General features: G+C 42.7%; 1 protein-coding gene across 23 annotated transcripts; it reads left to right on the top strand.

Annotated features, from left to right (window-relative positions):
• The first annotated feature begins 1,128 nt into the window (after positions 1–1,128).
• On the top strand, positions 1,129–6,579 carry LOC147502794 (B3 domain-containing transcription repressor VAL2-like). 23 transcript variants are annotated; one of them, XM_086607651.1, is made up of 13 exons: positions 1,146–1,401; positions 1,593–1,652; positions 1,720–1,899; positions 2,322–2,377; positions 2,453–2,580; positions 2,796–2,872; positions 2,995–3,058; positions 3,242–3,333; positions 3,612–3,717; positions 4,101–4,569; positions 4,659–4,869; positions 5,554–5,628; positions 6,057–6,579. In XM_086607651.1, the coding sequence occupies exons 2-7, from the start codon at positions 1,650–1,652 to the stop codon at positions 3,022–3,024; spliced, it is 474 nt and encodes a 157-aa protein (XP_086463777.1). In that variant the 5' UTR covers positions 1,146–1,401; positions 1,593–1,649; the 3' UTR covers positions 3,025–3,058; positions 3,242–3,333; positions 3,612–3,717; positions 4,101–4,569; positions 4,659–4,869; positions 5,554–5,628; positions 6,057–6,579. The 23 variants fall into 23 exon arrangements, with proteins under 23 accessions (XP_086463776.1, XP_086463777.1, XP_086463775.1 ...); XM_086607649.1 differs by having other exon boundaries at positions 1,494–1,652; XM_086607641.1 differs by having other exon boundaries at positions 1,146–1,652; positions 4,120–4,199; positions 4,415–4,569.
• Positions 6,580–13,536: the final 6,957 nt, after the last annotated feature.

Here is a 13,536-nt window from a genome sequence, read left to right as displayed (position 1 = left end):
TCAAGCCCAAGCATGCATGGTCACCGAAGCTCGGGTTCAACACCTTGCCGAACAACCGGGTGTCACAAATGAAAGCATTTCCTTGCTTTCGGGCAAGAAAATGCTACTTTTTACGCCCAAGTGGGGACGTGTCGGCCAAAAACCGTTGGTAATGTTGTCGAAAATGGTATCAACGAGGTTAATCAGCAGATTAACGAATTGTCACATAGGATTGGCCAAAGTGCGGTCAGAAAAGACGCTACCCATATTGTTCAGAAGATGCTCAAGACGTACCGCGCGTCCCCGTTTTGTGCCGACGTTCTCAGTAAATCCTCTCCTCAAGATTTTATCCACCCACGTTTTCCCATGTATGATGGCAACACCTGTCCCGGTCAACACGTGGCTCGATACATTCAGAGTTTGGCCCTCTACAGTTCTTCCGAGTATGATCATCTTCATCGCCGCTTATTTCCGGCCGATCTCGAGGATGGCGACTTGATTGGTTCTTTCTCTCGAGCCCGATTCTATTAAAACTTTTGAGCGCCTTCATGTTTGTTTAGCCAAGATGCGTGCCGCACGCAAGAAGGAAGATCTTGATTATTTGTTCCAGCTTATCCTTCCAGAAGATGAGACCATTCGCCAATTCTTAGGGTGGTTCAAGGCTGAACTGTTGTGCATGGAAAGCGGCCTGAAAGAATCTTTTGCCACACTGGCATTTTCAAACGCCTGTCGAGTGCATAATACCGACCTGTCCAGATCGCTGATGAAGGAACGCCCCGAAACGCTATCCGAACTATACGCCCGGGTTGACAAGTATATCAAATTGCAAGAAAGTTTATAGTCCAGTGGTTTAGCCGAGAACCAAGAGGTCGCAGCGATCTCTGATCTTACACCGCATGCCAATTAGCGCTCCAAGTCACGGGCACCAAGAACGGGCACCCGACACGATAACAACAGAGAATTCGCTGTCTTGACACGTTCTCCTAGTCACTACACCATAATAGGATATTTGCAACACACACCTTTTTTGCTTTGCAACGGTTATTTACCATTAGTAAGTTACCAACACTATATAAGCGTTAGCAATGTTGTAAAGCGTTACTTTATTTTGGTGAATTTTCGGAATTAATTGTTAACGCTTAGAAATCGTTGGAAATTGTTTGAGAAGTGTTACAAATTCAAAAAACCAAAATAATATCGAAATTTCGAAAAGAGGGAAACAAAAAAGAAATCGCACTCGGTATATAGAAAACCTCTCTTTCTCTCTCACAGCCGCTAGGTTAGGATTTTCTTATCTTTGCTGGTGACCCTTGTTCCTCTTTCTCTCCTTCAACCCCTCCTCTTTCTGAAAAGCACAAAGTCGAATACAAGGTTCATCGTCTGGTTGTTAATCGCGATCCCAAGTTCACAAACTTTGTCGAGGTTTCTTTCTACCGACTTATTACTTTCAATTTTTATTATTGTTTATTATTTATTAATTCATGTCATGGCCTTGCCAATTTCGTACACACAAGGTTATCTACCGGAGATATGTTGGACTTTTCTTCTCCATGTGTGTTGACATTACTAATAATGAGTTGGCTTACTTAGAGTGCATTCATTTATTTGTCGAGATTTTGGATCATTTCTTCAGCAACGTCTATGAGCTAGATTTGGTCTTTAACTTCCACATGGTACCTTTTCTTTCACTTGCTCTTTTGTCTCGTCATGATTTATCTGATTTTTATTTTCCCTGTAAAGGTTTATCTCATTTTGGACGAGTTTGTTCTTGTTGGGGAGCTCCAAGAAACAAGCAAGAAGGTCTGTGATACTGTTTTTAGGATATTAATCTCACAGCCTTATCAAACCAAATGCTTGTGCCCAGATATTAATCTCAGAGTTTATTCTCGAATTGGCCGTTTGGTTCTTCCGAAAGCATGGGTAAGTTCCTACCTATTTTGCGTTGTTGCAATAGATGGTCCAAAAGGTTGTAGTGTTTAATGAAGAGATGTGTCAGATTCTAGCACGACAGGCACACAATACTAGTATCCAACAATTCATTCTGTAGGTCCACTTTTGGAATGGGTTGTACATTTGGGGTGCCTACTATGACAAAATAATTATTTGGTGTAATTTTGTCTCACTGGAACGGTGAACGGTCTAGGGCCAAAGATGCCAGAAGCTGGTTTACATCGAAGAAGATCTAATAGTAAATCATAAACAATTGTCGTTGTCGTTGTTGTTGTCCTGTTGACCATTGTTTGACCTGGAATAGGTTTTGGTGAACTATATATATTTGTCACTCCTTTCTCAGTGCATAAACGATGACAATGGACTGTCTTTGATGCAACTATTGTTCTTAGATTTCAGATATCGATATATTGCAGCATCTAGTTACTCTTTGTTGGCTTCTTGTAAGGTACAACCCCATATACTGCCAACATTTCTGAGTTCTTTCTTAGTGAGAAGTTCTCTTTTCTGTTTGGTTTTGCAGGCATATTTTCCCTCCTATTTCTCAGCCAGAAGGCCTTCTTTTAAGGATTCAAGATGTAAAGGGGAAAGAATGGGTGTTCCTGTTTCGATTTTGGCCAAATAACAACAGAAGAATGTACGTATTAGAAGGTGTGACACCATGCATACAGTCCATGTAGTTACAAGCTGGTGATACTAGTATTTAGCATGCGACTTTAACCACAATTTTTTTTCTTGATTATGTCATTTTACTAAAGTCTGATATGCACGGGCATTCATTTTTAGTGTTTTATTGAAATTTAGTTCATCAGTCTTCATAGTAACTATTACATATGACCCTTTATCCATTGTATTTTCCTTTTCAGTAACATTCAGCAGGCTAGACCCTGAGGGAAAACTTGTTATGGGCTTTCGGAAGGCATCCAATAGTGTGACACTAAAGGTACTAATATATCACATAGACTTCATCGGTACTATATATATATATATATATATATCCTATACTATTATTTTGTAGGTTATATTTATTATTATTATTATTAACTGAATATTTTGATCTGGTAGCTATGCAAACTGAAGCACTTCCGCTCGTAACCAAATTCCAGTTATCAAAAGACATTGATTCAGTGTGAGTTATTTATTTATTTTTTTCTTTTCGCTATCACTTGTGCTTGTGTGTATCTGTGCGCCCCCAATAATTTATCGATTAAAAATATGATGTACTAATTTGATGTTGTTTCCTAGTATCAATTAAAGTTTTATAATGAGAATTATAATAATAACTTATCTTAATCATGTATGTTTTGTTCAGGTTTCCAAAAGGAGTCCCATGGGTTAGATATCATGGTATTTACAAGGATTTGAATATTAATATTATCTAGCTTGGAAAAGATGTTGTTTTAGGTATGTCCTTTCCCCTGCTTTTATTTCTTTTCCTTCGTTCAATCCACAACCAATACACAACGTATACATATATCGTCGTGGCTCCTTGGGTGAGGGGTCATGGTGTTACACATGTTCTACCACTTGTTTGTACTACTAAATAATAAGAATGCAAGATGCAACAATATGTATCAGACCATAGGTCACATAATGCATTATGGGGTACTGGTTCTGTGCTACCTGAAGAACTGGTTTACTATATTTTTAATGTCTGGTTATCTCTGAAATCATCCCCCAAGGGTTGATAGCGTGGGCACAGTTTCAGCATCACTTGTCACATATGCTTCTATCCAAGCATTACAGCCAGATCTTATCATAAATGCAGGGAGTTCTTGTGGTTTTAAGGTATTCTTGATTCTTAAAATAATTTTTGAAATGATATCTCCCCTCTTATTTTCTTTGGATTCGAATGCCATCTCTGAGGATTGTTTTGTTTCTTTGTCCATTAAGTTTGTCCCTTCTCTTACACCACATCTTAGACATTTGCTATACTTATTTCTTTAAGATGATAAAATTGTCAATGTGGTCATCATTGCAGTTAGGTCTGTAAATACTCTCCTTTCACTGCCCATTACTTTCAAGCCATGCATGCACCAAAAACCTTAAACATTTTTTAATCGTACTTTATAATACCTTGCTCCTGTCTTCTGTAGATAGGGGAGTACTATATATACATGTTAATCTATTAAACTTCTAATATCCAAATATCATATTTTGAACTAAACCAGTGCCATCAATATCTTGAAGCGTGTGGACGGGTAGACAGCTGGAAAGCAGGACATGAACGTCGTAATGGAACTATTTTGGAGAGCGCTCGAGCCCGTTATGTGAGTTTACATTTCACTTAAGTTCCAACTATAATTTTGTTAAGTCTTTGGCATAGTATTTCCCTTTGTAAATGATGCACGAACTAGTGTGCAGGCTGTTAGTTCGTTACTTTGTTATTATAGACAATTTTTTCTCGACTGATTTATCTTAAGTTTGTACTAACTTGTTAGTTTTGAACTAATTTCCATGGAAAACACTATTGGAATTGGTGGAGGCTGCTCAAAAGAAAAGAAAAAATGCAACTTCAAGTGGACAGGGCAGTGTAACTCATCTTTTTGCGGGAGAGTTTTTAAAGGAGGCCAAGCCTTCATTGAGGATGGTGTCCACTCACAGAGTCTTATACGTAGTTTTCGAGTTGCTTCCAATTTGGTAAGGAATTTGGATCTTTTGGTTTGATTGGATGGATATGTTCATGACAAATTGTTCTAGAAGCCATGAGTTTGCTACTTGTATTTCAGGCAATTAGCAAAATTAAGGAACTTGTTGTGAGTATAGAGGGGAAAAGTATGGAAGAAAAGAAGAGTTTGTTGGCAAAGTGTGCTGCTACCACACTCTCTTCAAAGTTGATTGGTGGTGAAAAAGAAATTTTCACATCTATGGTTGTGGACTCAGTTATTTCAATTGGCAACGATGATAGACTTAATATGATCGGAATAAAGAAAGTAACAGGTTTTCTTGTTCTATTTCTAGTTTTCTATTTAGGGCCTCCTTTGGTTGTATATAGGGCCGGTCTGGGATGCTTAGGTTTAAGAATCTAGCTAATTTTAAGTATTGATGTATTTGCTTGCTACCTGGGTCGGAACAAAGCATTTTGTTTGACGGTATAACTTACTGCTGAAAGTTGAGTTTTAAGTTTTAACCAAATGCCTGTTGCAATTTCTCGGCAATTCTATGATTATATAGGATATGGTAGTTTTGATATATGTGGTGGGAGACGATTAGGAATTAACTTGTGTCCATGAGATTACAGTGTGCTTATGGATCCTGTACTTGTCCAATTAGACTTCTGTTATGAAGATACTCTTGTCCTGGATCTTCTTATGTGCTTCAAGCCATGAGAAGTCCTACCGAATGTTTTCTAGATATAATGATTGTCTGTCAATGCTGTGAAAGTTTAGAAAAAGGCAAATCAACTCTCACTTGTTTTAAAGATCAAATGCTTGTGATGCTATATATGTTATGCATAAAGAACCTTGGTAGTAAACACAACTGGTATATGGAATTAAATGGGTCTCTCTATAAGTAATTAATGGGTGAGATTGACTTTTGGATTTTCCTTTTATATAGTTTTTTATAAGGTCACAAATCTGTGTTAAAAGTTGACTAATGTGTTTTTTGTTGACCTCTTACCAGTCTGAGGTTTTCGCTGCGGCATTTGCACTCCTTGCAGCGAGTGCCATAATACTGGCGTTGAATGTTTTACTTTTGGTATGCATCTTTTCTCTTCCAGTTCGTGTGTTTATGTATGGTAATTTCTTGTATGATTTTTTTCCTTTTGCCATTAAACCAACTTAAGACCAATTGGTATCTGGTAATGGAGTGCAACAATCCAAAAGAACTTTATCGGTTTTATTTCTTTTGTTATGAATACAAGGTATTCTCATCTAATCTAGATGACATATGGTGAAAGAATTCTCATAAGGAGAGATTGGGAATACATTTGTTCTCAACCGGCCAAAAAGGGCAGGTTCTATTTCTGTGAGACCATGTCTCTCAATGTGGGTGTCACAGTTAGAAATGATTTCCTCCATTGACCAAGGATTATTCTTATGAACCACAATTGTAGAATTATCAAATCCACACTTGCTTATCTATATATACTGAGTGCTTATGTTATACATTATTTATCTTTTCAGGGTGGGCACATAATCTTTTTCCAGAGTATTAGCCTTCTTGGTTATTGCTTGTTCCCTCTCGATGTTGGAGCCATAATCTGCATGCTGAAGGGAAATGTGATAGTAAAGATGGTTGTAGTGTCTGTGGCTTTGGCCTGGAGCTCTTGGGCTGCTTATCCATTCATGAGTTCACCTGTAAGCCCTGGGAGAAAAGCCCTTGCACTCTATCATGTCTTCCTCATGTATGTCTCTGTTGGATTTCTCATCATTGCAATTGATTGAAGGCATTACTTAAAGAGATTGTTCTTATCTGAAGTTGAACCACAGTTGCACGTAAAGGCTATATATGTTATAGTGTTTTGATCCATTGATTTGTCATTAATTTTGACCTATTAAATATGTGCAGACTCCCATTTGGCCAGTTTTTGTTGTTATATGAGCCACTGTTTTGCCTGAAATATTGTCTTACAATTCTAATTATTTTAATGGGAAAAATGAGTATAGAGGGGAAAAGTATGGAAGAAAAGAAAAGTTTGTTGGCAAAGTGTGCTGCATACTTTAATGATTCTCGCTACAAAATATGAGATTATTTTTTTTTTGTCAGCAACGGTTTATAACCATTACAAACAAATTTTAAATTATTTTTAAAAAAATTAACTAACAACTTTGCAATGGTTAAAAACCGTTGGTAATATTTTTAACAAATTACTAACGCTTAAAAAGCGTTTGTGAAATAAAAAACTGTTGCAAAAGTTATCAATTTGTGTACGAAATAGTTATAATAAGTGTTGGAAATTTCTGTTTGCAACGCTTATTAAACGTTGCAAAAAATTCCAACACTTTACCCACGCCATATTTGCAACGCTTAAAAAGCGTTGCGAAAATTATTAGCAACACTTTTTTGCCATTGCAAATAGCCTGTTATGGTGTAGTGAGTTACATCCTCGACAAGATCCGGCGAGCCGCGTACTTCCGCCCAGATGTGAAGCAGCCAGCTGATCACCCTGACAAGCCATATTGTGCCTTTCACAGAGCCAAATGTCATGAAACGAATGCGTGCTGGGGGCTTAAGCACTATCTTCAAGACCTTGTCGAAGCTGGTCACATTAAACATTACACCAACATTCCTGACGGTGATTTGCGTCATAAGCTCATGGCTCGCCGCGTGTGTAGCCGATCTCCACCTCGCCAAGTGCGCAGTCGCTCTCCCCATCGCCGTCATCATCAAGACTTCCAAGCTTCGCCCCGTAGAGGGGCGTCCCCAAGAGCGTTCTCGTCATAAGCGCAGACAACACTCCTCAGATCGGGATAATGCTCGCACCATTCACATGATTACGTTCCCCGATGATTGATCCACCTCATCAAAGAGAAAAGACGCGTCGTGTTGGTGCTCTTCCACGAAGTATATCACTTTACTTCCCTTCCCGAAAACGCCCGCGTCACTCAGGCGCCATTCAGCGATATCATTTTCACGCGAGGCCGACCTCAACAAAGTGCGCCTTCCTCACAATGATGCACTTTCGTCATTACACGCCAAGATCGATCGATCGGCCGGTGAAGCGTGTCTTGATCGACCCGGGGAGTTCATGCGACATTTTATTTTACCACACTCTTCAAGAAATGAGTGTACCCAAGTCAGTTCTGATAGACCCGATTGCCCCCTTTTATGGTTTCAATGGTTCCAGAGCCGACCCAGTCGGTGATATCATTCTTCCAGTCTCAGTGGGTTCTAAAGAGGACAAAGTCGCAATACCTTGGTCTGGCGCCGTCACGGACATCCGATCGTCCTATAATGCCATATTAGGACGACGATGGATCCACCAAATGCAAGTTGTACCTTCGACATTGCATCAAGTTCTCCATTTTCCGGGCTCCAGAGGATTGATGGAGCTGAGAAACAATCAATTGGAAGCATATCAGTGTAACCAAATCTTGTCAGCAGGAAAGACCGACAATACACCATTCCACACAAGTAGCGAACCCATCAGTTATACCATGGCCAAATACCTGGTTGCAGAGGTCAGAGTCAACACATCCAAACAGCACGCTGGGGGCTCCAGTAAGAAGAGGAAGTCGTCCACCTACACTCCAGACGCCAATCCAGCCGTTGCCGCTCCAGTGGATTTGCAGACACGTGTTACACCTCCAGTCTTCCTGCCGACAGTTACTCCAGCTCCTCTGGGTATGCCCACAGAAGCCATTCAATTCCTGTCCTCATCACCACGGTGCCGCCGATCGGTCCGGATGAATAGCTTCTCTCTCCTTCAGGACTTTGCAGTGCCTCCACGTGAAGAAGCGTCGCCACCCAGGCCCGCACCCCAACAGGTCGACAAAGAGCGGGTCAACTTAGGAACTGATAATGACCCTAAGTTTGTATATGTAGGGGCTAACCTTGACCCTACACTCAAGGCCCAACTTGTAAACTTTCGGCTATGAATAAAGATGTTTTGCCCGGTCGATATCGATGTGCGGTATAGACCCTAGTATAGCTTTGTCATCGGTTAAGCGTCATCCCCTAATGCTAAACCCGGTTCGCCCGGTGACCTCGCCCGGTTATCTCAAGGCTTTTGAGAAAGCCATTAATGACGAAGTCGACAAACTCAAGCAAGTCGGTTTCATCAGAAAAGTGGAATACCCCGACTCGGTCACTAACATCGTCGCGGTTCCCAAAAGAATGGCCCCGTTTCGCCTCTGCGTCGATTTCACGAATGTCAATCAAGAAACACCGAAAGACAGTTTTCCCCTGCCACGCATTGACCGACTTGTCGACCAAACTTGCGGACATGAACTTCTTTTCTTTATGGATGCGTACATAGCGGATACAATCAAACCCCACTCGCTGAGGAAGATCAAGAGAAGACTTCGTTCATTACCGAACAAGGAATTTATTGTTATAACGTCCTCCCGTTCGGCCTTAAGAACGCTGGAGCGACGTATCAGCGTCTGGTAACTGACATGTTTCAGGACATGTTAGGAGAGACTATGGAGGTTTACATCGATGACATGGTCGTCAAGAGCAAAAAAGCCGTCGACCATATTACTCACCTTGAGCAAGCGTTCTCAGATTGCGCCGCACTCGAATGAAGTTGAACCAGAGAAATGCCTCTTTGGAGTGTTCTCTGGTAAATTCCTCGAATATCAGGTGTCACAGCGAGGAATCAAAGCGAATCTAGACCAAATCGAGGCGTTTTAGACATGCGACCACGGACAAAAAGCGGAATCGAAGTTGTCCGGTATGGTCGCTGCACTTAATCGATTCATATCCAGGGCGTCAGACAAGTGTCGTCCGTTCTTACAACTCCTCAAGAAAGGTGAGCAGTTCTCATGGAACGATCAATGCCATCACGCATTCGCCACTCTCAAGAGTACCTCACCACACCTCCCGTTTTAGCCAGACCGGTAGATGGAGAGACACTGGGGCTCTACCTGGCAGTATCAGATTTCACAATCAGCTCAGTTCTCTTCAAAGAGGAGAACCACTCAGAAAAGCCGATCTACTTCACCAGTAAGACGCTCACGCCAGCTGAGAAGAATTATTCTTTCCTTGAACGAGCCGTACTTGCTTTGGTGTATTCGGCACGGAAATTCAGGCCTTACTTTCAAGCACATCCGGTCAACATACTGACCGACTTGCCACTGAAGAAACTCCTCCACAAAGAAAACAAAACTACCCGTATGGTCGTCTGGGCCGAGGAGCTCGGTGAACACCACATGGAGTTTATACCTCGCACCTCTCAGAAAGGTCAAGTCATTGCCGATTTCCTCGCCGATTTCCCTGTTAACGACCCACACTGGCAGTCAGAGATGGAGCCCGCTGTTGTCAAAGAGCGTGTCAAATCAGTCTGGTCTCTCTTTGTAGATGGCTCTAGCAATCCCAGCGGGAGTGGCATCGGGGTTGTCTTAGTGTCTCTCGAAGGAGTTATGGTAGAAAAATCAGTTCGACTCGACTTCGCATCTTCCAATAACGAGGCGGAATACGAAGCGTTGATCATGGGCCTTCGTATGGCGCGTCAGCTCGGTGTGCAAGAGCTCCAAGTCTTTAGTGACTCTCAACTGGTCGTTCGCCAGATTGCTAAGGAGTACACTACTCAGGAAGGTAACCTTTCGAAATATCTTCAGGTCATTCATCATTTGTTGCATTCTTTTAAGAATTCTACCATACACCATTTTTTGCGTGATGAGAACCGTCATGCAGACAGCCTAGCTTACCTAGCCACTCAAACACCGAGTTGTGCTCCACGACAACTCCTCATTGAGGTAGTCGATCGACCTGCATACCAGGTCGAACATGCCCTAGTTATAGCCGATCTGTTCCCTCTCTCCGACGATCAGTTGCGCCATACCTGGATGCAACCCATCATGGACTACATCCAACAGGGCACGCTCCCTGTCGAGCGTGCCAAAGCCAGGCAAATCCAATATCAAGCACGTCATTATTACGTGTTACATGATAAGTTGTTTAGAAAATCTGCTGGTGGACCGCACTTGCGATGTATTACTCCGGAGCAGGGACAATTGATATTTGCCGAAATCTATGAGGGAGAATGTGGAAACCATGCCGGAGGCCGTTCTTTAGCCCACAAGGCAATTTCCCAAGGCTACTTCTGGCCCCGTATGCAGACCGATGCTAAAGCATACGTTCTCAAGTGCTTAAAATGTCAAACATTCGGCCACAACATCATTCAGCCCACACGCGAACTGATCAATATAGCAAGCCCATGGCCATTTCACATGTGGGGCATGGATATTATGGGACCATTCGTCCCCCAGAAAAGCACTAGTTTTCGGTTCGTCTTAGCGGCGACTGACTATTTCACCAAGTAGGTCGAGGCCATTCCTTTAGCACATGTCAAAGAATCGCATGTCCGCAATTTCATCTGGACTCATATCATCACCAGATTTGGGTTGCCACATACACTCGTCATGGACAATGGACCCCAATTTAAAGGCCGAACAGTTAAAGAATTTCTAGCAAAGCAGAAGATAGTTCATGCATTTTCTACTCCACAAGACGCCGAGTAACGGTCGGCGGAAGCCGGCAACAAGGCCATCTTAGAAAATTTGAAGAAAAAGATTGAAAAGAACAAGAGTCAATGGCCGAACCAGTTGGAGAACATCTTGTGGGCTCATCGCACCGGCTTCGGTCCCAACCGGGCGAATCTCCATTCTCATTGTGTTATGGCACAGAAGCTGTCATTCCCACCGAGCTGACAGTCACTACGACTCGGTCCGAGCTCGTTGAAACCGGACACAATGATTCTGTCTTAGCACGAGAGATCGATTTGCTCGAAGAACGGCGTGATTTAGCTACCATCAGAGTCGCATCTTATCAACAAACTCTGAAGAACTCCTACAATAAACGAGTCCATCCTCGATCATTCTAGCTTGGTGATCTGGTGCTCAAGAAGACACAAGATGATTCCAAACTAGCCCCTAATTGGGAAGGTCCCTACATAATAGAACGTGTTGTGGGCAACGGAGCGTACTGGATAAAAACTCAACAAGGGAAATTGTTACCTCGCCCATGGAATACTTATCTGCTGAAACAATTTTATCAATAAAACCTTTGTTGTTGTATTATTATTTTTTTAAGCACGATAAGTTTCAGCTTCATTTTTTCTGTCTCCTAGTATAAGTTATTCCATTTACTGGCATCCAAACAATTCTCCAGCTCGCATCCGGCGTACAACCAGTCTACTTCCCAGTTCTCATATGCTTAACGCGCCATACGCTCTCATAAACGAGAACGCTCTCTCATGAAAGCGCACTCTCTGCGGAGCTCACAGTGCTACATAGCCTCTCCAATTCTTGTCACGTCGAGGACCTATATTTCTAGGATCGACTAAACGAGAACGCTCTGCGCGAGCAGACAGCTCTCTGGAGCTCACAGGCTACATAGCCTCTCCAATTCTTGTCACGCTGAAGACCTATATTCCTAGAATCGACTAAACGAGAACGCTCTCCGCAAGCCGACAGCTCTCCGGAGCTCACAGGCTACTTAGCCTCTCCAATTCCTGTCACGTCGACGACCTATATTTCTAGGGTTGACTACACGGCAGGACACATATTTCTAGAATCCTAAGCAGAACGCTAGCTACACACAAGTACACGGCAATATGCATACGGAACATCACCAATAACATTATATGACCATTCGTCACAACAACTACATCCACTGATCTGCTGGGATTACCCAGAAAATCCAGATCGGTGCTCATTATAAAAATTAACCAAGTATCGAATCGCCACTTTTCGTGGAAACCGGTTCTGCAGGAAAAAGGCGAATCGCTTTCGGGCAAGCCCGAAAACACAAATTTCTATTGTTAACTCTGATAAGAGAGAGAAATGTAAACGAACTTACAATTCATGGCACACAGAGCCAAATCAAGATCACCTTATCAAATCTCACTTATGACATGCTTATCTTCTGGTGCTGCGCTAGTCGAAGAAGTATGCCAAGCCGACCTCAACATCACACGCATATCATGCCCTCGTTTCATCGCCGCATAATCGCATTCTTCAGCAAGATCATACTTTCGCCCAGAGCGGCGAAGCGATCTGAGCTTCGGTATCGCCTTCTTCGCTTTACGTGTCACGCCGGCACTTCTTAGCATAAGCAACCACCACTAATTCCCTTTCTAACTCCGTCCGTCCAATTAACGCAAAGGCATTCGGCCATCGCGTTACGGTACTTGGTAGTCATCACTTCCGGCTTTCTCTTATTCCCCCCACGCAGCTCGTGATACATCCTAGCTTCGGCGTGAGGGTTGTCATCCATCTCCGTGTTTTGTACAACATCTTTCAAACTTGTCATATCCCAAAAACTGCACGAAGCAAGTTAAAGAATCGGGTTTGCCTTAGTAACCGACATAACAACTTAGTATTAATGCGGAACTTACCAAACAAGCGACCATATCCATCGCCCCCAAAGAACGTATCCATGTCCTCATCCTTCACCTCTGCCTTATCACCATCCAGTACGATCCCCTTCAGAACACTGGTCGCTATGGGCGCCGAGTGGAAGCTACAGTCTGAGCGTTTCACCATACGCTTCTTCCCCGTCTTCCCCATGTAGTAGAATTCGCTCCCCACATCACCACACCGTGGAGACGAACTCTCACGGTGGCCGACCTTTGCCTCAGTCGCTACACTCCATGGCGGTGGCGACCCGATTGTCGCCTACCATTTGCGGCGACCTAAACACAATGCGCCCGGTTGGACGCCCCGACCCTCCTGGGGCGCTTTTTATGACCGCCGCCTCTACAATCTCAGCTTTCCTCTTTCCGCGATCACCATGCACGTGCGGTTCAAATTCCATCCTCTCCATTATCAGCGGCGACGTTTCTCTCATGCTTTTTTCTCCCCTCATGAATGGACGACACCTTGCCATGATTAAACCTAGCAAACAAAAGTACTATCACATGAGCTACAGTTTTATTCCAAACTCTTATCGACGAAATAACACTTTCCGAGTAGAATGAACGTACCTGAACGAGCAGCA

Source organism: Coptis chinensis, chromosome 4 (assembly GCF_015680905.1).
Source record: "Coptis chinensis isolate HL-2020 chromosome 4, ASM1568090v1, whole genome shotgun sequence".
NCBI classification, from domain to species: domain Eukaryota; kingdom Viridiplantae; phylum Streptophyta; class Magnoliopsida; order Ranunculales; family Ranunculaceae; genus Coptis; species Coptis chinensis.
The sequence above is the reverse complement of the archived record's forward strand: the minus strand, read 5'-3'. Positions and strand labels throughout refer to the sequence as shown.

Bases quoted from the DNA above. Each gene is read 5' to 3' on its own strand.
- LOC147502794 (XM_086607629.1), top strand. From the start codon at position 4,153: ATGAACGTCGTAATGGAACTATTTTGGAGAGCGCTCGAGCCCGTTAT. The intron at 4,570-4,658 runs GTAAGGAATTTG...CTTGTATTTCAG, and splicing joins TTCGAGTTGCTTCCAATTTG to GCAATTAGCAAAATTAAGGA. The intron at 4,863-5,553 runs GTAACAGGTTTT...ACCTCTTACCAG, and splicing joins ATATGATCGGAATAAAGAAA to TCTGAGGTTTTCGCTGCGGC.